This window comes from Chlamydomonas reinhardtii, chromosome 17, assembly GCF_000002595.2.
Source record: "Chlamydomonas reinhardtii strain CC-503 cw92 mt+ chromosome 17, whole genome shotgun sequence".
NCBI classification, from domain to species: domain Eukaryota; kingdom Viridiplantae; phylum Chlorophyta; class Chlorophyceae; order Chlamydomonadales; family Chlamydomonadaceae; genus Chlamydomonas; species Chlamydomonas reinhardtii.
In genome coordinates, this window is record NC_057020.1 from 4,275,744 (window position 1) to 4,298,552 (window position 22,809).

General features: G+C 60.4%; 2 protein-coding genes across 2 annotated transcripts; one reads left to right on the forward strand and one right to left on the reverse strand.

Annotated features, from left to right (window-relative positions):
* Positions 1 to 72: 72 nt before the first annotated feature.
* CHLRE_17g730700v5 (uncharacterized protein) lies at positions 73 to 5,139 on the forward strand. Its single transcript, XM_043072422.1, has 12 exons — positions 73 to 200; positions 439 to 542; positions 795 to 896; positions 1,335 to 1,404; positions 1,640 to 1,775; positions 2,162 to 2,239; positions 2,586 to 2,658; positions 2,969 to 3,037; positions 3,402 to 3,512; positions 3,894 to 4,033; positions 4,230 to 4,367; positions 4,627 to 5,139. Exons 1-12 carry the CDS (start codon positions 130 to 132, stop codon positions 4,711 to 4,713), a joined length of 1,179 nt encoding a protein of 392 aa, XP_042914881.1. The 5' UTR covers positions 73 to 129; the 3' UTR covers positions 4,714 to 5,139.
* A 2-nt stretch (positions 5,140 to 5,141) lies between these two features.
* On the reverse strand, positions 5,142 to 11,367 carry CHLRE_17g730750v5 (uncharacterized protein). The gene is made up of 13 exons (XM_043072423.1): positions 10,564 to 11,367; positions 10,182 to 10,309; positions 9,821 to 9,914; positions 9,447 to 9,487; positions 8,952 to 9,218; positions 8,588 to 8,749; positions 8,214 to 8,307; positions 7,830 to 7,870; positions 7,498 to 7,622; positions 6,766 to 7,135; positions 6,371 to 6,524; positions 5,751 to 6,067; positions 5,142 to 5,585 (listed from the first exon to the last, which is right to left on the reverse strand). The coding sequence occupies exons 1-13, from the start codon at positions 10,625 to 10,627 to the stop codon at positions 5,376 to 5,378; spliced, it is 2,067 nt and encodes a 688-aa protein (XP_042914882.1). The 5' UTR covers positions 10,628 to 11,367; the 3' UTR covers positions 5,142 to 5,375.
* Between the last annotated feature and the right edge of the window lie 11,442 nt (positions 11,368 to 22,809).

The window sequence follows — 22,809 nt, forward strand, 5'->3', positions numbered from 1 at the left end:
GGTTTATGCATGCAATGCGCATGGCCCCAAATATTGCTAGCAACGGCATAACAAGTGAGCATACACGTCATCGTAACAGTGCAAGTCATATTTACATCAAGCCCCCGCGCGATTCTTCCAGGCCACCGAATGCGCACAGCCTCTGCGCCGAGTCTGTCCAGCGCGCGGTGTAAAACAACCAGCGGCTGGACTACGGCGAAGTGCGTTGTGTAGGGAGCTTGGGTTGGGAGTAACCAATGCTTGCGCCAGGACGGTTGGGGAGGGGGTTGGGGGTGAGGCCAGTGTGGGTCCTGGAACGCGCTCCAGGGACATGTCCCTGCTTTCCGTGCTGGGGTCAGAGGAGCCTGCCAGCCAACATGGAGTGCGTGCGCCGAGCTCAGATGCTTGGTTGTGGACTTGGAGGCCAGCCGCTGACACTATCACACCATGTGCATGCAGGCTCTGCCACCGGTTGTCGCTGCGCGGCCGCGCCGACGTCACCGCGGCAGCCGCCAAAATGGCCTCCGGCTACCAACCTGTCGCAATCAGCGATAAGGCTAAGGGTAGGGCATGTGGTATGAAACCGCACCCCCTGCTAGGTCTCTCTACCTGTGTGCAGCTAGTACCGTACATTACCGTACCGTATGTTGGATTGCTTCGTTATGCATGCGGCCCTGCTTGCGGGCACCGGGGAAAGCGAGACCCTGCAAGCATCACCCCCTCCACACACACTGTCTTTGCACAATGTTTTCCTTGTGCTTTTCACACACACACACACACACATGCACACGCACTTGCACGTGCCGTACACGCAGGCACGTTCCTGGGCGTCCCCGATATGCCGCTTCTGGGTCTCGGGCTGGCGGCTCTGGGCCGGCCCGGATACATCAACCTGGGGCACGGCGCAGACCTGAGCGGTGCGTCACTGCGTGCGTACAGACACTGAGTGAGGTTACCGGTATGGCTGCCTGGCTGGTTGCGTGCCAGGCAGGACCCCAATAAGTGACAGCAGTGTTAATGGCTGTGTGGAAGACCTGGGCCGTGGTGTTGCTGGCTGGGTGCGCGCTTGGGCGTTGTGGCAAGGGATGCAATGGCGGGCAAGACGCGGACCGTGGCTGGCATGTGGGTTGTGGCGTTGCAACGCCAGTTGCGCAATGCGAGGGTCGCTGCGCCTGGGCCCCGCGCGCGGTCAGTAGGTGCTGGGGGCTGCACGGCCGCCAGGCGGTGGGCAGTGGGGCCGAAACTCCTAGGCTGAAACTTCTAGGCTGGGCCCAAACAATTCAATGGTGCACAGCCGCAACTACAGCTTCAACTTCAACTGCTGCGGCTGCTGCTGCTCCCGCCCTGCTGCGCAGGCAAGTCGGTGGAGGAGATGCGGGCCAACTGCGCTGCTGTGCTGACAGCGGCGCGCGACATGGGCATACGGTAAGGCAGGGGGTGCGGCCTGGCGCCCTGATGGGGCGGTTTCGGCTGTTGTTTCCCTACCATGTCGCTTGGCCAATAACACGTGGGGGCTTGGCCGCTGCACAGTGCACATGGGCCTCAATGAAGCCAACAAAAGGTGCAACCCCGCACGTTGTGCGCTGTGTGTCCGTGTGCATGTGTTAAGAGGGAAGCGAAACGGGTATGTGTGTGTCTCTGCCTATGCATGCATTTGTAGGTACTATGACGCGGCGCGCAGCTACGGCCGTGCCGAGGAGTTCCTCTCCTCCTGGCTGCGCGGGCTGCCGCCTGACGCGCTGGGGCGCACGGTAGTGGGCAGCAAGTGGGGCTACTACTACACAGCCGATTGGCAGGTGAGAGGCCGGGTAGGGAGGGAGAGGGAGGGAGGGAGGGAGGAGGGAGAATAATAACACTTGGTAGTGGCGAAGGAGGGAGGAGTGAGGAGGGAGGAGGGAGGAGGGAGGAGGGAGGAGGGAGGAGGGAGGAGGGAGGAGGGAGGAGGGAGGAGGGAGGAGGGAGGAGGGAGGAGGGAGGAGGGAGGAGGGAGGAGGGAGGAGGGAGGAGGGAGGAGGGAGGAGGGAGGAGGGAGGAGGGAGGAGGGAGGGAAGCATGGAGGCAGGGAGGGAGGGAGATGTCGCAACAGCACATGCAACTACACGCTACACCGCACCGAACCGCACCGCACACCTGGGGCGGCCCTCCCTCTCACTGCATGTGCGGCATGATTGTGCGGCCCCAGGTGGACACAGGCGGCGCGCCGCACGAGGTGAAGGAGCACACAGCGACCAACCTCATAAAGCAGGCGGGCGAGACGCAGGCAGGTGTCGGTGTTCGTGTTTGTGTGTGTGTGTGTGTGTGTGTGTGTGTGTGTGTGTGTGTGTGTGTGTGTGTGTGTGTGTGTGTGTGTGTGTGTGTGTGTGTGTGTTTTGCTCCTGTCTACAGACTTTTGGGGAAGGGGCTTAGTATATGCGGGGCTATTGTAACCCTGTGCATTGGGAAGACCGGCCCGGTCATGTGCCCCCGCCGTATGCCGCTTAACTCAGTTCGCCCACCCCCACGCACGCATGCTGACGTACAGTAGCCCGCATATGCGGCTGCAGCTTCTCCTTGCAGCGCGACTGTTTCCTTACGGGATTGGCTCAGAGTTAACCCCCCGCACGCAGAGCCTGTTGGGCGGCAAGCTGCGACTGTACCAGATCCATTCGGCGACACTGGAGAGCGGGGTGCTGGACGCGGGTGCGTGGGTGGTGTTACAAGTGCACGCGTATATGCTCAATCGCGTCCGTGTGCGCGTCCGTGTGCTAGGAACGCAGATTTACTCGGTGTGTTCTCACGCGCGTATGTGCGGGTGCGTGCGGGTGCGAGCTAGGCATTCGCGCGGTTGCCAGTGGGGCGTACGTCCACGTGCGGGTGCGGGATCACGTGCGAGTGCGGGGCACGCGGTGGCAATGATACAGGCGGCCGCTGCGCCGTCGCAACATCGCCGCCTTCTATTGCCTCATGCCTGGAACCTCCCGCCCCTTCACGCCGACGTGTATGACTGCAGCTGACGTGCTGACGGAGCTAGAGAAGCTCAAGAAGGAGCGCGGCTGGATGATGGGACTGTCGCTCAGTGGTGAGGCACGTCTCGCTCTTGATTTGTTGCGGTGCCTCTGGCGCAGCGCAAATTACGGTAGCCGATTCGAGCTGTGTTTGGACACACGCCCTGAGAGCGTCGTGTGGCTATGTTTGTGGCCTGTGGGGCTCGCTGGGACAGCAGTGGTGCGGGCCACTTTGGCACTGCGGCCTGTCTATGCTCGGGCATGCGTGAACCCGTGCAAAACACACATCCTCTAACACACACTCTAACATACATACGTCCTTACTGTCAGAGAGCGCAATGCAGGAAGGAGGCAGCACTGTATATGCGATGCGGTGCGACCCAAATGCGTGCCGCGCACTCAACTTTGCTTGTGCTGCATTGCCTATCTATCACGTAGGCGTTCAGCAATCCGCCACGTTGCGTAAGGCCATGGGCGTGCGCATGTCGGACGGCGCGCCGCTGTTCGACTGCGTGCAGGCCACCTGGAATCTACTGGAGCAGTCCGCGGGTGAGTGGGCGGCACGGTTGGGTGGGTGATCGAGCAGAGGGATGGGCTAGTGGGATGGGGTGGACCGGTCCTGCTCGTGGCAGTGACGGAGGTGCCTGGCTAGGGCCGCGGGGGTGCAGGCCAGGGCAGAGGGTCTCTGTGTGGGGCCTGGTGCTGGGTGAAGGTGGCATTGAGGTTGTGGGAGCGAGTGCGTGCTGTGATCAGGTTGGAGCAGGGCGCAGCTTCCGGGGGCTCCGTCACGTCTTGTCGCACCCGACAATCTACACATGCACCCACAACACAGGGCGCGTTTCCCTTGACACATCACTGCATTTAAGCACACGCACACATATACAACACGTCAACTCTCGCCCCTTGCACATTTCTATCATATATCACAAGGCGAGGCGCTGGCGGAGGCGCACGCCGCCGGCATGAGCGTCATCGTGAAGGAGGGTCTGGCCAACGGCCGCCTCACGCCGCGCAACAGCAGCGCCGCGTTTGCGGCCAAGACGGCAGTCCTGCTGCAGGCGGCGGACATGGTGCGTGTACGTATGTGCGCGCGGGTGTGTGTGTGGCGGGTGGCACCCGTACCCACTTGTCATCGCTCGCAGAGTGGCGGCGGCTGCGGCGGGAGGCTTATGCTAGCCCCTTCAAAAGCGCCATGCGGGCCAACGATACACAACAATAAGTCACGAGCGCGCGCCGCGCCACACCCACACCCACACCTCACCGCAGTACGGCACGAGTGTGGACGCGCTGTCGCTGGCTGCAGTCATCGCGCAGCCGTTCCAACCGCTAGTCCTGTCGGGCGCCACCACGGCCGAGCAGCTGGCATCCAACGCACGAGCGCTGGAGCTGGTGGGGCGGCTAAAGGTGCGGGCGCCGTGTGCCTGGCGGTTATGGCCGGCGCGTGTGGCTGGCTGGCGGTTGTGGCTGGCTGGCGGTTGTGGCTTGCGGTTGTGGCTGCAGGCTGCTGATGTGCCACATATTAGCCGCTGTCATGGCTGCTGTCGTGCGGTTGCTGCTGGCAGTGTGGAGTGGAGCAGCGCAGTCAGGTGCACAGATGGACGGCGGGCGCCCGTACCGTTGCCCTCCTAAACCCCACCCTCCCCACCCCACTGCAACCCCGCAGGCGTCTGACCTTGCCGCGCTGCTGGAGCAGCTGCGGCAGCCGGCGGAGGCGTACTGGGCGGAGCGGTCCGCACTAGCCTGGAACTAGGCGGCAGGAGAGTGATGACGGGTGCTGTGAGGCCGTGGGTGTGACCAGCTGACGTAGGGACGGTGGAATAGCCGTGTTGGTGCTCTGTGGGGACGGCTGCCGCACGTCAGAGTGCGGAGAACCGCGATGAATGCAGAGTGCGGCTGACTGGTGGTGATGAGCGTGTGAGCGATTGGCCCTTCCGTGCGGTGTACGGTACGGGGCATGGGACGCGGCGGAGCTTGGTCAAAATGGGCTTTATCAGGAGTCTTACAGGTGCAAGGCGGTGTTGGTGGTGCCTTCCTTCGTTCACCATACAGTTTGCGTGCTCTCAAGGCAACGCGGCTGGGATGGCTAAACCTGCTGCCGCAGCATCCTGGCTCAGCCTGCGAAGTGACACAGGGCGCAAAAATGAATGACCCCACTAACTTGCTAGCTCACGACTGTTGAATGAATGCAGGGTAAAAAACTGTCTTGTCTAAGGAAACGCCTTCTTAGCCACCAGATAGCGGATCACGAGATCATCCAGCCAAACTCGCTGCATGCATACCCGCCTCAAGCAGACAGGGGTACATGATAAGGTCACGAATGATTGACACAGAGCTCAACAGAGCGACGCAATAACAACTACACTACTAAAACAATGTTTGGTCCATGCCACACATCCTCCAGTTGCATGTCAGTTACTCCTGCTTCTGCTTGCGGTTGCGGCGGGGCGGCGGCGGCCTGCGTCCGCCGCGCGGCGGCGGGGCGCGGCGGGTGCCCTTGCCATTGTTGCCATCCCCGCCGTTGCCCTCGCCGCCACTGCTGCACTCGCCGTAGCGTGCCACGGGCACGCGCGCGCAGGCGGCTGCGCAAGCGTTGCCGTAAGTGCGTCCGTCCTTGCCGCAAACCTGTGAGGATCAGGTAGGCAAAGCGCATTGCGTGTGTTACATTGGTGCCGCCAGCCTTCTTCAGGTGCGCGCGCCTACCTAGCTGCGTCCTGGATATCTGCCCTTGCCTACCGTACCCGCTGCATGGCGTCCACCGTGGCACTTCTCCATCCGCCCAACACCCACCGGTTCGTACTGCAGGGTGCAGATGCAGCCATCGCCGTCGCCACGGCCCTTGTCACCGCCGGCACCATCGTCACCTCCTCCACCGCAGCCGCCCTTGCCGTTAACGCGGCCGTCGTTGCCCTTGCTGTGGCCACCGCGGCAACCCTCACCGTCATCGCCACCCTTGCTGCCGCTGCCACCGGTCTCATCGCGGCTGCAGCGGCCTGTGGTGAAGTCGACGCCGGTGCAGGTGGCGAAGCACTCATTCGGGTACTCCACGCCATCATTACCGCACACGGGCTTGTCCTCAGTGATGCAGCGCACGGTCTCACAGCCGCCTGCACGTACGCGTGACGGATTGGCGGCAGCAGGAAGCGGACGTATGCGGGAGCAGGGAGGTACGGAGCGTGCATCAAAATACGTGAAAGCAAAACACACAGCTCTTAATGGAATAAGCTGATAGGGCATGTGCAGGAACAGGATGCAGGTGCAACGTGGCCAAATGTGCATGTTGAAGGCCCGACAGCCACCGGGAACTGCGAAACGGGGCGGCAACACGAACGCGTTGCCGGGCTGCTATAGGCGCGTACACGCGCTTCAATCAGTACACACATGTGGCATCACATTAATTACTAACTCACGGGGGTCGGCGCAGCGCCCCTCGTAGCGCACGCGGGCGCTGTCGCACGCGGCAATGCACTCGTTGTCGTACGTCTTCAGCAGCTCATCAGCATGATCATTATGTCCGTGGTCATCAACATGGTCATCATCAGTGGTCTTGAGGGCGGCGCAAACCTAAAGATGCATGAGCGGGAGTGGCAAGGCTTGCGAAGTACCGGAAAGCACAGAACGTGGGCGCAGCAGGCACAGGCCCGCCAGGCACAGGCACGACAGCACAATAACCTGTACCCCTCTCCCAAATGCAAATCCTACGGTAGCACTCCCCCACCGTCCAACCGCCAGCAGCCGCTGCCCAGCTTTGCTACCCCTCTGCCGCCCGCATGGCCTGCACCTGCCACCACAACCACCGACCCACCGGCTTGTAGATCCTGGGGCAGGGGCACGGCCGAGGCGACCGTGGCTGCGGCGGTTGCGGCGGTTGCGGCGGTTGCGGCGGTTGCGGCGGCTGCGGCGGGCGCGGTGGCTGCGGCGGGTGCGGCTGCGGGGGCTGCGGTGGCTGTGGCGGCTGCGGCGGCTGTGGTGGCTGCGGCGGCTGCTGCTGCTTGCAGACCACTGGCTCCCCGGTGTGCGGCTGCACAAAGATGGCGGCGCAAGCCCCCACCGGCACACCCTGGTAGACCGAGTCCGAGCAGTAGGCGGAAATGCACACCGCCCGGGGCTGCGCGGGGCAGGAGGCTACGCTGCAGGGGTCCACCAGGCAGCGCAAGGAGCGCTCCGGCGGGCAGCTGTGGCGTGTGGAGTGCATTCGGGCATGTGGGCACGGAAGGCACAGCGGCGGAGGGAGGCAGGGCAAGTGACGTGTATGCACCGTATGGGGCGGGGAAGGGGGTGGGTAGGCCGGGTAGAGTGAGGAGCAGTCGGATGTACGGTTTGTACGGTGGCAGTGTGTGGTGGCGGGGGGATACGTTGGGACGGGAAGGGGCGGCGGGTTAGGACCCACTAGCCGGCTCGGCAGGAGGTACCTGGCCGCTGGCTTAACATGATTAGCTGCGACCCACGAGCCGAGTCCGTTTGCCAGAACGTACATCCCCTCACATGCAGCTCGCGTAGTGCATGCACCGCCCACCACCACGCAACGCGCACCCACCCTGCGGCACCGAGCGCCCAGGTGGGAACGGTCAGGGGAGTGCACTCGCCCTCTGCGATCACCGTGACACCGGTGCAGCCCGCGTTGCAGGTGTTGGAGTAGGTGACGTTGTTGGCACCGCAGACCTGAACGTTCACCGGAGGTAGGGCAATGATTACCAGTCATGGCTCGGTACCATCTTACCGTAGTATCCGCCCCACCGGTATGCGCATGATGCGGTACCGGTACCCCAGAAGGCGGGATTTGCTACAACTGCCATCAAACCAAGCTGAGACCAAAATCTGGTATAGGTTGGGCACACTAAGCAGCAATTCCGAGGTTCGAACACTCACGGGTTTGTAGTCGGCGGTGCAGCTGACCGCAGCGCAGCCGGCTGTGTGTGGGGGAGGTGGGTGAAAGGTAATGTGGTGGCAGAGCAATGCTGCACGATTAGCCGCAGCATGGTCTAATCCAGGGGATCCCGAGCTGCATCCAGGTGCGGGCGGTGACCCGTACGCTGGGTTGGGTGGTGCTGGCCAAACAGTCGTGCTGACGTGCACACACACCAAGGACATACACACGGCCCATTGTGTCCCTTTCAGGTACTTGCGCCGCGTGCACACGCACACGCACACACGCGCGCGCAATCACATGCACACGGTTTCGACCCTCTCGCCTTCTCCTTCCAAGCACACATACACGCGCACACACTGGGCCCACGGGCCTCGACCACCCACCCGGGTCAGCGCACTGGCCGGTGTAGGCCACAGCGGTGCCGTTGCAGCGTGCGGCGCACTCGGTACCGTATGTGACGTCGTCGGCGCCGCACACCTGCCCGTGCACGCACACAAGGGCCCCGCCAGTGCCAGCAATTGAACGTCGTGTCGGCGCGTGTCAGCAGCTGGGCGAACGGTTGCGCACGGTAGGGACGACGGTAATGCGCCCAGTAGGCCCGCCATACGGTAACCATCCAGCAGCCGCACCGCAGCAGCCGTTCTGGTGCAGGTTCCTCATGAGTCATGAAAGATCCCACAATGCTGTGCTGTCGGGATTCTGCAACACCCTGCGAACCAGTTGCAGCCCTGCATGCAACAGCTGCACATGCACGCACCGGGGAGTTGGGCGCATGGGAGCAGCGCGAGCACTCATCCACCGGTGGGTCCTGGTCAGTGGCATCACCGCCGCCACTGCACTCGCCACGACGCGCCACGGTCACATGCGCACAAGCGGCTGCGCAGGCGCTGCCGTAGGTGCGTCCGTCCTCACCACACACCTATGAGAAGCGCGTACTCATGCGTCAGCAGGCAGCCCTCATGCCACGTGTGGGTAGGTACACTTTTGGTATGCGTGTGCTTCACATCTACCGCCAGTCGTCATAGTGTGGAAGGCATCCATTCTTTCTGCATCCCAACCTCCCGCTCCCATACAACCAGGGACCACCCACCCCTTTTCAGCAAACGGCCCACTACACTTACCGGGTCGTACTGTGCGGTGCAGATGCAGCCCTCGTCGTCATCGCCGCTGCCGCCGTGGCCCTTGTCACCGCCGCTGTCGCCGCCGCCGCCGTGGCCCTTGTCCCCATCATCACCGCGGCCCTTCTCGTCATCACCTTTGTCGCCGCCGTCAGCCGGCTTGCCATCATCGGGGCTGCGGCCATGGCAGGGGCCGTCGCGGACCACGGTCACGCCGGTGCAGTCGGCCAAGCAGCGGGACGGGTACTCGCGCCCATCCGCGCCGCACACCTGTACGTGTGCGAGTGCATGCGCGTGGCTGGGTAAGCGTATGTGCACGTACTTCATGAGTCATCAGGAGTTGGCCTGACGTACGTAGGGTACACTATGCTGAGTGAGGCTGATGACCCACACAATACATAGATGCAAGCAAGCAGATAGCACTTGGCCACCGCGCCGCTGCCGCGCAGCAGAACAAACGTGCGGCCCCTGGCCCCCTGGGCAGCACGAGCGACTCACGGGCTCGCGGACCGCAGGGCACAGGACAGCGGCGCAGCCAGCTGCAGTAAGCATGGCGAGCATGAAGTAAGATGCATATCAAGTAGGAACGAGCAGCACACAACGCGTACATGCGGCTCGACTGCCACCGATCAAGGCAAAGCGCAGAGTGCAAGGACGAGCGAGGCGGTAGCTGCTGTGCTCCATCCACTCCATGTGGATGGGGCGTCCGTGCGTGTGAATGATGTCGCGAGCCCACGTCACCCCCACTGCCAGCAAGGCTCCTGCTTGTGCCCCCCCCGGGCGCTCACCAAGCACTCGGTCTGCTAAAAGACTGACCCGCACACATGTACCAAACATCCCTCAACCTCGACCCTGAGCTAAGCCAAACTCACAGGGGTTGGCGCAGCGGCCAGAGTAGGCCACCGCCGCGCTGGCACACCCTGCCTTACAGGGGCTGTCGTACGAGGTGCCATCAGTGCCGCACACCTGCACGATGTGTAACCGTGAAGCAGGTGGAGGCACATAAGCACAAGCGGCAACAGCAGGTAGCTGCCTTGGACACCGACAGTAACACTTGCATGACTGAAAATACGCCATGTACGGCTCATGTTTGTATCTTCGCGCCCAACCAAGCAACTGCACGTCATGGAGGCAAGCACATTGAACTCTCCATTTCTCCCACAACTTGACCCGCCGTGAGCACATGCATTTATACACAGAGCCACGCCGACATGTCTACACAAGCGACCGTACTGGCTCCGGCTCCAGCGGGCATTCACAGGGCGGGGGCCGCTGCTCAGGGTGTGTCAATGCACTGCTGCTGCTCGCGACGTGTGTGCCAGCAGCCTTGGAGCCGGTGACAACGTCCCCCAGGGAAGGTCCTGCGCCATTGCATATGGGGAATTGCAGTGGTGGTTGCAGCGAGTTGATTGCTGGCATTGGCACTGGGGCCGGGATGCCGGGGTGGAGAGGATGGGAGGGGTTTGACGTTGCTGTACTGGCAGGCCCGCACGCACCCATGCACTCACCCATAAGTCCACCAGTCCGCTACTACCATCATACTTATTGCCCCGGCCGCCCACCCACCTATACACACGCACAACACACGCAACTACACACGCAGCTGCACACGCACCTGACTGCAGTAGGATGGCGGCAAGGCTGAGAAGCAAAACCGTGGGGGCTGCCACCCTCGCCATGGCGCGACCGGGCGCCCGATTGGATCGCCGAATGCTGAGAAGTGGCTCGGTGCCTCACAAGGAGCGACAGGGCAACAAGTGATCGCGGCGGGGAGTCGTGTGTACAGAAGAGGGCCACGACCGTTTGTTCGGGTGGCTGGAATGCTGGAAAAGGGTGTGTGCGTGCGGTTGGAGGGAACGGGGCGGGGCCGGGAGCTTTTATAGCCACACCGGCGGCGGCCGCCCCGCTGCCACACTTGCATTTGTTCGTACACCGGTTGGGTAGCTGGTTCCAGGTCAGCTACCGGGACCGAGGAAGCTCCCTCGCGTCCGGTCGGGACACAGAAGCGTGCGAGCCGTCTGCTGGCCGTCTGGGACCGGCCGCGGAATCGCCCATCACGCCCGCTGGCCCGTCTGCCAACAAGGAAAGTCCAATTTTGGTGCGGTAAGGCATAGTACTTGCAGCGTAGGGTCGACTGCGCAAGCGAGCGAAATAATCGGAAGCTGGGAACGGCGTTCAAGGACCGTTCGTCCTACTTCACCTTGATTGCAGTTGTTTGCAATCGTGTACATAGCTGTGTACCGACGACCCTAAATGCGGGGTCGATTCTCCAGAACGCGATGTCGAATGTGAATTGTAACATAGCACGGGTAAAAAGCTCATCGCGCTTAATATAATAATGCCTTTATATCAAGAATCATTCAGGCACGCTCTGGCACCCCCCGTCCTGTACACCGCAAGCCCACAACCGCGATGTAACTCGGTCGGCCTCCCACAGCATACGATCCCAGCAGTCAGAGTCACAGGCCAACCCGATCAGGTCGCATCACACAAGCAGCACACTACCAGGTACCAACTCCAGCACGGTTTGCAGCTAGAAAAATGGGTGAGCCTGTTGTGTAGCGCCGGACTGGTGGGGTCGTGGCGTGCCTGAAGCCTGACAGGTTCCTTGATACACACTTCTGTTACACACTTTCTGCTGTCTGACGGTTTCCCTGCGACTGTCACGAACACTCTGTCGATTACAGATGATAACCATATGACAACTGGACAGCCAGAGGATGGAAGGGGAGGGTCACATGCAGGGAGGCAGGGGGAGGCACAGGTAGGACAGGCAGGCCCACAGACAGGGTGGGGCACAGCCGCACAGGCAGGGAGGCAGTGGTGGGCAACCTGGCACCAGCAGGGGTGTGGACAGGGGAAGGCACAGGCGCACAGGCAGGGAGGCAGGGAGGGGCACAGGCGGTCACACGCTCCTGCCCCCACCGCTGCTCCACCCCCTGCCGCTGGCCCCAGTTCGACAGGAACTAGGTGCGTTCACATGTACAGCCTGGTGTCACATAGCAGCTCTGCCTCCAGCTTCATGTGCCGGTCGCGTGGTCAGCCAGCATAGCGAGGCCCATGCAGTCATACAGCACCGGCCTCAGAAACCCCAGACTGCACTTGTGCGCCTCCATGCCTGCAAACCTCCCGCACAGCAGGCACTTGCTGCAGCTGCTGGCCACGTCCGTCTCCAACACGGCTTGAGACAGGAGGACAGTCTGGCTGCACATGTGCACTGCCAGTCCCACCACGCGGGTCAGAATAAAATACACATGCCTCAAGCGGGTCCCGCTCCAGGAAAAAGCGTGTCCCCAGGGAGGCGCCCACGGGACGGCACCAAAACCTCTATGGCTTGCTGATGCTTGAAGGACAATCTATCAGGGGGGCTTCATCGCTTCACCGTACTGGGCTGACGGCACAAACTCCCAGCCAAACCCGCACGCCGAGGAGGCCAGGAGACGTCGCCCCGAGAAAAATGCAGAGCGGGATACAGACTCCGCCACTTAACGTATATGTTACATGCAATCTGTTGGAGCAATAGCGCTTGACAGCAGGCTAAAACGTGCTCGTCGAGGCTCAAGTCGCGAAATTGACCGAAGCCAACATCCTACATAGGCGTTGTTTTCGGGCTTTATCGATTGCCGTCAACACAAACGTATGTATACGTGTAGTTAGGCTACTGTCTGGCCTGGTATGGCGTGTCCTGGCAAACGCGACATTTAGATGTTCGAGGTCGGCCCCGGCTCGATTCAAGGCCCCCGGGTTACTCTAATGACCTTATGTGTGGTATAAGATTCTATAGAAAAGGTATTGGGCTGGGGACACGACCGGCCCGTAGAGCCGTGCGCGAGTGGGACCCGCTTGCATGGCTCCGCTTGAGAGGCTTGACAGCCGCGACGGACCGGACGCGATCTTGCGCTTCTTCTGCTTCTTCTGACGGGGCGCCCTGGCTTCGCAGCCTTGAGCAAACATAGGGCTTTTCGGAAGGGAGAAGGGTGGACTCTGAGTCCACACTGTTTGCGTCCTCGCCCCCCTAGCTTCGGAGTTGCTTCGCGCAGCGCGCGCTTCACCGTTTGACCACCGTTCTCCCTTCCAAAAAGCCCTATGTTTGCTCAAAGTTGTTTGCTGTCCATCGGGGGTGTCGGGGGGATTGGATGCGCATGCAATAACAACTTGATGAGTTGATCAACAAGTTGTTTTTCGCCCCCATCCCGACCCCGCGATCGGAAGTTTGTTCTCAGAACAGCCATAACTGGTCATGTAACCAAGGACATAACAATTAATAATACCCGCTGTACCGACCTCGCTCGCGATGCAATGCAGCGAGCTCGCGGTGCCGCTCGCGGTCCAGGCATTCTTGAGGGAACCAGGCCCCGGGCGCCCGGCTATCGCCATAGCTTTGCACCAGTACGCATCATCCGTCGTGAGAAGGGCAACTTGCCTTGCTTGCGCACGCAAACGCTCACATTGCCAAGTCGCCGGGTGCCAGCAGCAGCAGCGGCCCTGCTGCTGGGGCCCCGCACAGCCCTGGCTAGACATGCTCCTCGATGAGACTCTACACCTGACACCTGGCTGAATCCTTGAACACACCAGGTTCCTGCCAAACTGGGGCTGGCGGCTGGGGGCAGGAGCGCGTGACTGCGTGTAGTAACCCACACCTAAACACCTACCGCTACGCAGTACCCCGGCTTGCCCCCTCCCCTCTGTGGCTCTGTCCCATTGCGCACCATTGCAAGACGGGAACTTAGGCCCTGAGCCGAGCTATCGGCTATGGGCTCATTCCAAACGTCCATTTCAGCGCGCACTTGTGCGAACGGGGTGGGATGGGGGTGCGGGGGGAGGGATGCCCGGACTGTGCGGGAAGGCGCCGGTGAACACAAGCGCGTTGGCGAGCCAAGCGCGGGCGAGGCGGGGGCGGGGGAGTGTGTGTGTGGTGGTGGTGGGGGGGGGGGCCGAGATGTTGCACATGATTTCGCGAAATCGTCACCACGATAGTATGCACCGTCGATACCACAAAACTCAGCGCTGCTGATGCATCGAGATGAAGCGAACGGCGTCGCTGCTTTTGCCGATCGGCGAGGGCGCATGCGCTTCGCACTCACTGTAACATGTTGATTGCCTTGAGGTATCATCGTCTACCACAAATCCACGGCTAACAAGAATTGCAAGCTAGTCGAGCGCCGGGATCCTCCAACGCCTCCAATCCCTTCGCCTCTAGTCCTACGTTTTCCTCGCGTTTCCGCAAAGTTATGCATCGCTTGGGACAAATTGAAAGGCGTATTATTTGCACAAGAACTCTGGTTACATTCGGGTTTCCCGACGTAACTGCACATAAAACACCTACCGCTACGCAGTACTCCGGCTTGCCCCTCCCCCCTCAGCCGGTGGCCCCACAGCAGAACATGGCATTTAAAACAGCGTTAAGTATGCGCCGGAAGGGGCTCCACAGGCACCGTGTAATGTTACAGCTGCATGCTGTTGGGAGCACGTACCAAAGCACGGGAGCGACAGCGGACCAGCTGTATTGGACTGCCGCTAGATGTGAGTCTCAACCGGCACTCATTAACCTACCACATGGTGATCATAAGACACACCATGCTGGACCAGCTATATCACAGGCCCCTGGTTCACTGGGAGCGCGTGAATAGGAAGGCTGTTCGCTCGCACACACGTGAATCATCCTACTTCTTGATGAAGTGGTGCAAGCTCAGTTGCACCAGCACCATTGTACAGTTCAGGCTCTGCGGCACGGCTTCTGCGTACTCGGCGTATGCTTGTTCTAGTGTGTTCATGGCTCTGGTGCGAACATCGTGTGCATCAACCCGTCGTCCGAGCACCGCCGCTACGACGTGAGCAACTGCGTCAAAAAGGCAATTCCCAACTTGATAGCAGTAATTAGAAATCCGTTGTAGGCCGCGTCCGCGTAACCGCGCATCCAGGCCTTGCAGAGTTGCCATCCTATGGCGATATCACGATACAGAGATACAACGATACACGATAAGCGATACACGACACACCGATACAGCGACACAGGTGGCCTCGCTGTCTGATGCAGCAAGTGGCCTTCCTCTTAGGGACTCTTGCGACCTGTCCCTTCTACTTATGCTCCTACTAACGTTTTCCCGCGCAGTCTCGCGAGGGTACGGACCCTCACGACGTGTGCGGGCCCTGACAACTTGTTGCCGCTGGCGCGGCACCACCATATTATCAGCTAACTCTGTTCTGTTGGTAGTACAGGTAAACGCCTTGTAAGCACCTTTGTGATCGCCGATCCGCCCTGCCAGCAACTCATCCAGCGATTCCATCATGTGGCCAGCCGCGCCGCAGCCACCTACCACTCCTTCACAGCCGCTGCAATGTGGCATTCATTATGACTGTTATTGTGCCTATGCTCTGACGGTGGTCCTGCGTTTGTGCGTTACTTCGGGACTGTTCCGTCCTCACGCTCCGCTTCTGTTTTTGCAAAGTTACGCAGCGCTTGGGACAAATTGAAACGCGTATTATTTGCACACGAACTCTGGTTACGTTCGGGTTTCCCGACGTAACTGCACATAAAACTGGAATAACCGAGGGGGCCCGCCTGGAGACTCGATGCGACCGCAATGGCTTACGCCCCTCCCCCTTCGGGGGAAGGGGCAAGCCAACTGGAATAACCGGGAGGGCCCCCTGCGGCGAGCTCGATGCGACCGCAATGGCTATTGCCCCTCCCCCTTCGGGGGAAGGGGCAAGCCAACCCACACGGGGTGCGGTGGATGCGGGGGGTTCGGGGGGTGCCACTGGTGTGACGCTGCACAGGGGGTGCTGCGCGGTACCCCCATTGCTGAGGCTGTGTTGAAGTTGACATGGCATGCAGTGTGTGTGTGTGTGTGTGTGTGTGTGTGTGTGTGTGTGTGTGTGTGTGTGTGTGTGTGTGTGTGTGTGTGTGTGTGTGTGTGTGTGTGTGTGTGTGTGTGTGTGGTGACATGGTACCACAACCTCATGCCTAGCGCCATAGCTTCTACGCTGCAGTGCATTATGCCTCCTGTCCCTCCCTCCCTCCCATACATGTCATGCTGGGCACCGGTGGTGCTGGTGTTCTCCAGGTTGGTTCGGGCGCATCCTTTCTGGTAGTCCCAAGCAACGCCAGCCCGGCCGCCGTCATCCAGCCCAGCCATCCCAATACAGTAGCCGCCTTCCATCAGCCAGCCATGGGCGCGACCGTCCACAGCGTTTACTGTTGGTTACGAGGTAACATGTGCATTCACAACTTGCGCTACTGACTGCCTACTCTCGTGCTGCCTGCAAGCCCACTCCGCCTTCCGCTCTGGTCTGCATACGCATTAGTTCCGCAACACTTGTCATTAACCAATTGTGCAGCATTGGTTAAGCAATGTTTGAGGCTGGTTGTCGTGGCCTGTAAGGCTGTACATCAACAAATGACACGGTAAAACATGTAAGGGTCCCTGTTGCTGTGGCTGTGTGGAGTTGATATATGGATGCGGATGTTACAGAGGGGACAGTCCCAGCACCCAAAGACGCCAGGCTAGGCATGCTCCCTGATGAGACTCCTGGCTGATTCCGTGAACACACCTGGTTCCTGCCAAACTGGGGCCGGCGGCTGGGGGCAGGAGCACGTACTACACGTACACACCCTATGAAACACCACAGCTCTGACGTCCACCATTTGGACAAGCGGGAAGAAAAATCTCAGCAACACCAAGAACTCAAGCAATTGTTGGAGGCGGCCGGATGGATGGTCCACTACTCCACCAATGAATGCCTTGCACTCGGAGTGACTGGGGCCATCCCTTGCAACCTCGTTAAGCTGCTCATCTCACCTCTCAACTTGGGGTGACCCACACAGCCACACGAGTATGCGAAGAGAATCTCAACACACACGCTATGAACAGTGCGGGCAGCATTATCAAAATGTGCCGAGTAACCAAGCAGGAACTCAAACCCAGAGGTGGGTGAGCCATGGCTCCCCCACGCCTCCGTGGAGCACAGTGCGGGGTGAGGCGGCAGCATGAGGGGGATGGGCCTCCTCACCCTAGCCACCTTACCCAGATAATCCACGCCAGGCCCCATGGGCCGGTGTTTGAATTATTATTATCATCCCTATGAAACACCAACACATTCTGCTGTGCAATAGATTTAAAATACCCTTCATACCACATATCAACTCCACACAGCCACAGCAACAGGGACCCTTACATGTTTACCGTATCATTTGTTTATGTACAGCCTTACAGGCCACAATGACCAGCCTTACCACCTCAGCCTCCACCACCTGAGCTACAGCAGCAGCCTCAGCCTCAGCAGTAGCTGGAGGTGCAACAGCAGGAGGCAGGCGCAGCTGGTGGCCGACCTACCACGCACCAGTGTTTCCACTGAAAGTCCTACCTACAAAAGTACACATCTGTGTGTGTAGAAACTTTCATGTCCTAAGTACACAATTGAAATTTAGGATGGAGTGGAGGTGAACCCAAGGCAAGGCAGGCCTACCTGCAACCAACACAAATAACGGATGCCGTCAGGTACACTTAATGTTTGGGAACAACATAAACCATCTACCGCTACGCAGTACCCCGGCTTGCCCCCTCCCCCTGTCGCATTGCGCACCATTGCAGGCCAGGCATGACAGGAAATTAACCCCCGATCCCAGCTGTCGGCTATGGGCTCATTCCCAACTTCCAATTCCGCGCAGTCGCAGTTGTGCGAACGGGGTGGGAGGGGATTGCGGGGTTGGTATCAGGGGAGGGATTTGCGCGGGGAGGCGCCGGTGAACACAGTTGCGTTTGCCGAAGGTACGAGAACGCGGGCGGGGCGGGGGCAAGGGCGGGGGCCTGCAGGGGCAGGGGATTGAGAGTTCACACACGTTTTCGACAAATCCTCACCATGATAGTATGCACTGTTGATATCACAAAACTGAGCTCTGCTTATGCATCGCGATGAAGCACATGCATTGCGTTTCTGCTATCGCTGATCGGAGAGATCGCATGCGCTTTGCACTCGTAAACGTCCAAGTCTATATGTTTGCTTTGAAGAATATCGTCCGCGGAAATGCAAAGCCGATCGCGCTATCGAGCGCCGGGATCCTCCAACGCCTCCGATCCCTTTGCCTCTAGTCTTACGTCTTCCTCGTGTTTTCGCAAAGTTATGCATTGCTACAGACACATTGAAAGGCGTATTATTTGCACAAGAACTCTGGTTACGTTTGGGTTTCCTGACGTAACTGCACATAAAACTGGAATAACCGAGGGGGCCCCGTCTGGGGACTCAATGCGACCGCAATGGCTTCCGCCCCTCCCCCTTCGGGGGAAGGGGCAAGCCAACCATCTCTTATGATGACCATGCATTCACACTCACCCGCCATTCAGATGACTGCAAGCGGTGGTGCTGGTGGTGATGGGCCCCCCACCTCACCTACTAGCACCAGAACCTGTGGCAGGGCCACCTTGCCTACCTGTGCCACCCCCGGCACCATCCACCAGTTGTAGTGGCAGTGGTGCCGGCGGCACCTTGTAACAAGAGGATTGTCGCCTAGGTTGACAAGGGAGCAAATCTCCTGTTACAGTCAACCCGGTCTCACCCGCGCTGTGGGCACCGTCCAAATTTGCACTCCCTTCAACCCCGCAAAACTGGTCGGGGCAAAAGTCCGACTAGGAATCTAACCTGACCTACCCCCCACAAATCGCACAGCCGCACAGCCATCCAAGGTAGCTTATTTTGATGGTCAAACCGGCCAGCCAACGGTGCCGTATTAATTAAATACGTCATATAAAGGTTGATAAACAATGTGCCAAGCTGGTGTGTCAGTGTGTATTTGTAATCCCAAGTGCACCTGCCCACCACCCGCTCGCCCGTACCCATACACACGCCTGCCCCAAGGCCTGCCCACGTACACACAAGACTTAGGCAATGTGTTCACTCAGCCGCTGCCCTGGTTCATCAGCTTTGCCTTGTTGTGCACTGCCACCCGCACACTGACCCGCTTCCCCTCCGCCTTGCGGGCCGCCCGCTTCTGAATGGCGCCCTCACGCTTGACGCTCAGCCCCGGGTCCGCTAGCTTTGCGCCGTTGTTCCACTTGCTCTGCCGGCGACCGTTGCCCACGCGTACGTGCGTCGTGGCACGCATGGCATAGCCACCGCGGCTGCGCGGCCTGCGGTAGCTCCAGCCCCGCACCTCCTCCGGCTGCTGCCGCTTTGCCGCCAGGAATGACACGCGCGACTCGCGACCCTGCAGCACCGCGACCAATGGCTTCTGCCCTCCAGGCCCCGTCATGCAGGCGAAGTGGCCCTCGTTCGCGTCCGTGCTGGTGGCGCGCTCGTTGAGGTGCTCGCGTTCGTGCGGCAGCATGTGCGCCAGTACATGCAGCCGCGCGTCAGTGTTGTTAAGGAAGGACGCCGCGTTGGCCAGGCTCAGGCCGCACACGTGGCTGCAGCTGCCGCCCACGACCGACCAGGCGTTGCCCAGGAAGCGATTGATCAGGTAGTAGCGCTGCTCGTTGCGCAGGGCTCGCTCCAGGGGGTCTAGCTGCGCCTCGTCCCAGGCGCGGAACGCCCCAATGAGCGTCTCCATGCACACAGCCTAGCGCAGGAAGCCCATGTCCCGCAGCGTCGTCGCCAGCAGCCGGCTGCCCAGGAGCGCCTGCGCACACGCGACTGACTGCGTGTCCGTGCGCCCCTGGGCAATGGCCAGCAGCACTTTGGGGTCCTCTCCCATGAACTTCTCCATTTGGTCCGCCGCCGCCGTGTCCTGCCACTCCTGGACCAGGTGCTGCAGCACGGCTACCAGCACCTGGGAGTCCATGCTGAGCTGCCCGCCCCGCGCCGGTGGGCGTGGCCCAGGATTGCCTCCCCGTGCAGGCCCCTGCCGCGGCCCGCCGGTGAAGCCACATGGCCGGAGACTGGCGATGTCCTGCATGGCCGCCAGCGGCGCGCCCTCGGGGTAGATGCTGCCCTGCTCCTGCTCCTTCGCCGCCGTTTTCAGCTTATGTGGCTCGTCAATCACCTTTGCCGCCTTGCCCGCTGGGTAGTAGGTGTGCGCAAGCGAGAAGTCCCGGCCCTTGCGCTTGAGCGCCGCCGACCGTGCGTGGAGCTGCTCCTGGGCCACCGCGCTGTACATTGCGGCGAGCGTCTGTGCTGGCCGGAGCCGGCTGGGCTTCTGGCCGTGTGTCAGCCGGAACGCCCAGTAGGCGCGCTCCAGCTGCGCCGCATTAACAAGCGACGGGGAAGCTGAGCCTTGCGCGCACTGCATGTAATGCCACACCACCTGGATGCCCTCCGCCACTGGCACCACGGCAACGAGCGCTGCAGCCTCCGCCTCTGTGCTGCTGCTGCTGCTGTTGCTGCCGCCTGCCCCGTCGCTGGCTAGACTCATCTTCAAGAAGCTCTGCACGCGCCCATGCAGCATCGGGCACGTGAGGGACTGCGGCCGCTCGGCTACTGAAGGCGTCGACTGGCAGCTCCCCGGTTGCCAGGCACTCCAGCAACTGCAGCAGCTGCTCTCGCCTACTCGCCAGCACGGCCCCAAGCTTGGCGAGAGCTGCCTGCAGGTGTGCGGCACCCGGTGCCTGCTGGTGCTGGTGCTGCTGCGCTGCGCTCACGGCAGCGATGCGTGATGCACGGGACGCCATGGCACTGGACACCTGCATCTCAACCTTCAGGCGCTCGCTGCTGCTGAGTGTCGTACTGCCTGGCACGTGGTTCTCCCGCACGCTGCTGAGTCCGCACTTGGGGTCCAGCTGCAGCAGCCGCGCACGGAAGACGTTCACCGCCAGCCCCGCCACACACAGGTTGGCAGAGGTCAGCAGATGATAGTCCGTACCGGCCACCGTCACGCGTGCCTTGAAGTATTGCCGCCATTGGCTCACACCATACAGCTGCCTGCCTGCGGGTTGCTGTGGTGCTGGCTGTGCGGGCTGGACTGCTGGGACGGGATGCGGCGATGCAGCAGGCAAAGTCGCCATGTCGTCCGCCGTAGATCGAGGGCCTACAGCACAGGGTAGGAAGGACCCAGATCATCCTTGAACCTATACGGTACCATGCATGAAGACTCATGAAGCAACGAGCAAAGCCATACACACCTGCGCCTGCAGGCTCCTGCTGCATGTCGGCATCAGGTGTTCGAGGCTGGAGGGGAGGGCTGGCGGCTCCAATGTTGGTGATGTCGCCGAGCACCGGGCGCGGTGGCCGGCATTTGAGAGAACCTGCGGCGTGGGAACACGCGTGCATTGATCAGCACATGAAAGGGGGCGTGCAGGCACACGTACGTGCATGCTGCACCCGCACCCCCAAGGGCTCTCACCTGTTGCCCCAACTGCTTCTGCCTCCTCCACCAGCCGCTCCACCTTTGCGACTGCTCCTGGCACTGTGCGCCGCTGAGGCTCGGGGACATCAGCGAGCGCGACTGCCTGTGCCCGGGTGCGTGCGCTCTCCTTGGCGCCGCGCAACACGTCCAGCTTCGCGGCGAGCTCCTTCTCGCACTTGCTGTGGAGCTGGACCGTGACCACATCACCATTGTTTTGCTCTTTGATTACGTCTATAACGCGCTGGTCAAACGCATCAGGAATGCACAGGAAGTCGGCACATTTTCGAGTCCGGTTGCCAGGTTGCGTAGCAGTGATTGATTTTGCGCATCTAGCACAGTAAATGTTCAACCTTCGGTTGCGCTTCTTATCGAAGCGGTATGCAGATAACATTCTTGAGCATGATGGTTCGCGTCGAGCAGAACGGCAGCTAAACGCAGTGGGACTTGTTGTGTACGGGTTTGTATATAACAAGTAAGTATAATACCTACTTTACAAGCTTGGACGGTGCCGCGTGTATGGGCACGTCCCGGGTGAGACCGGGTTGGTTACAGTCCTCCCCCCCTGGAAGCGAACGTCCTCGTGAGACCACCAGCGTATCCGTAGATGTTATAGGCTCACTGCAGGCGCGGGGTGGGTTTACTGCCTTTGGCCCAGTTGTGTTGTTGCCTCACTCTCACAGGCCATCCACCTCAGGGCAAGGAGGGTGTAACCCTCTTGTGCACTAGTTCGGATCCATGCACCATCCGGGATCGAACCCGGGACCTCAACAGTCAGGGTGACTCCTGGCATTTCACACCAATGTAACAAGAGGATTGTCGCCTAGGTCGACAAGGGAGTGAATCTCCCGTTACACACCTTTAGGAGTGGCAGCAGTGACGGCGGCACCAGTGGAGGCAGCAGTGGCACCGGTGAGTGTTGGCACTTTGCATGGTGCCTGCTACCACACATGCGTGTGCCACATATGTGTGGCAAAGGATCTTGCAGCCATGCCCACACATCTACACATACAAAAGTTGCTTGTTGTATCCACAGGTGACTGGCTTCATGCTGGACAGCCTAGAAGACATCAAGGCACGCTGGGGACTCCAGGAGAGGTTAATTGACACAGGGTAACAAAAAAGAAAGGTTGAGGACCTGGATGATGACCTAGGTGTGCATGTGTGGAGGGAAGAAGAAGCAGGTAAAGCAGGCAGAGGTGGCAAAATGGGGTGTGGGTGAGGGCTGTGGCCAGGGTGGTCCCAAGGCATGTGCTAAGGCCGGCACCAAGGCCGGTAGGTGCCAAGGCTCCTGGCCATGGTAAGAAGCGAGCAGCTGAGGAGGAGCCAGACTTTAGCTCTGGTTCTGATAGTGAGGAGGAGGCAGAGTTGGCTTGCCCCTTCCCCCGAAGGGGGAGGGGCAATAGCCATTGCGGTCACATTGAGCTTGCCGCTGGGGGCCCTCCGGGTTATTACAGTAACCAGTAAAGTGCACTTAGCACACTCCAGCCAAAATGCGTGCTAAATTTAAGAAGCTGTTCCCCGTACTTGTGGATGGTGACGCATAACTGTGCAAAAATGAGTGAAATGGCGAGAAATTGGTGTAACACA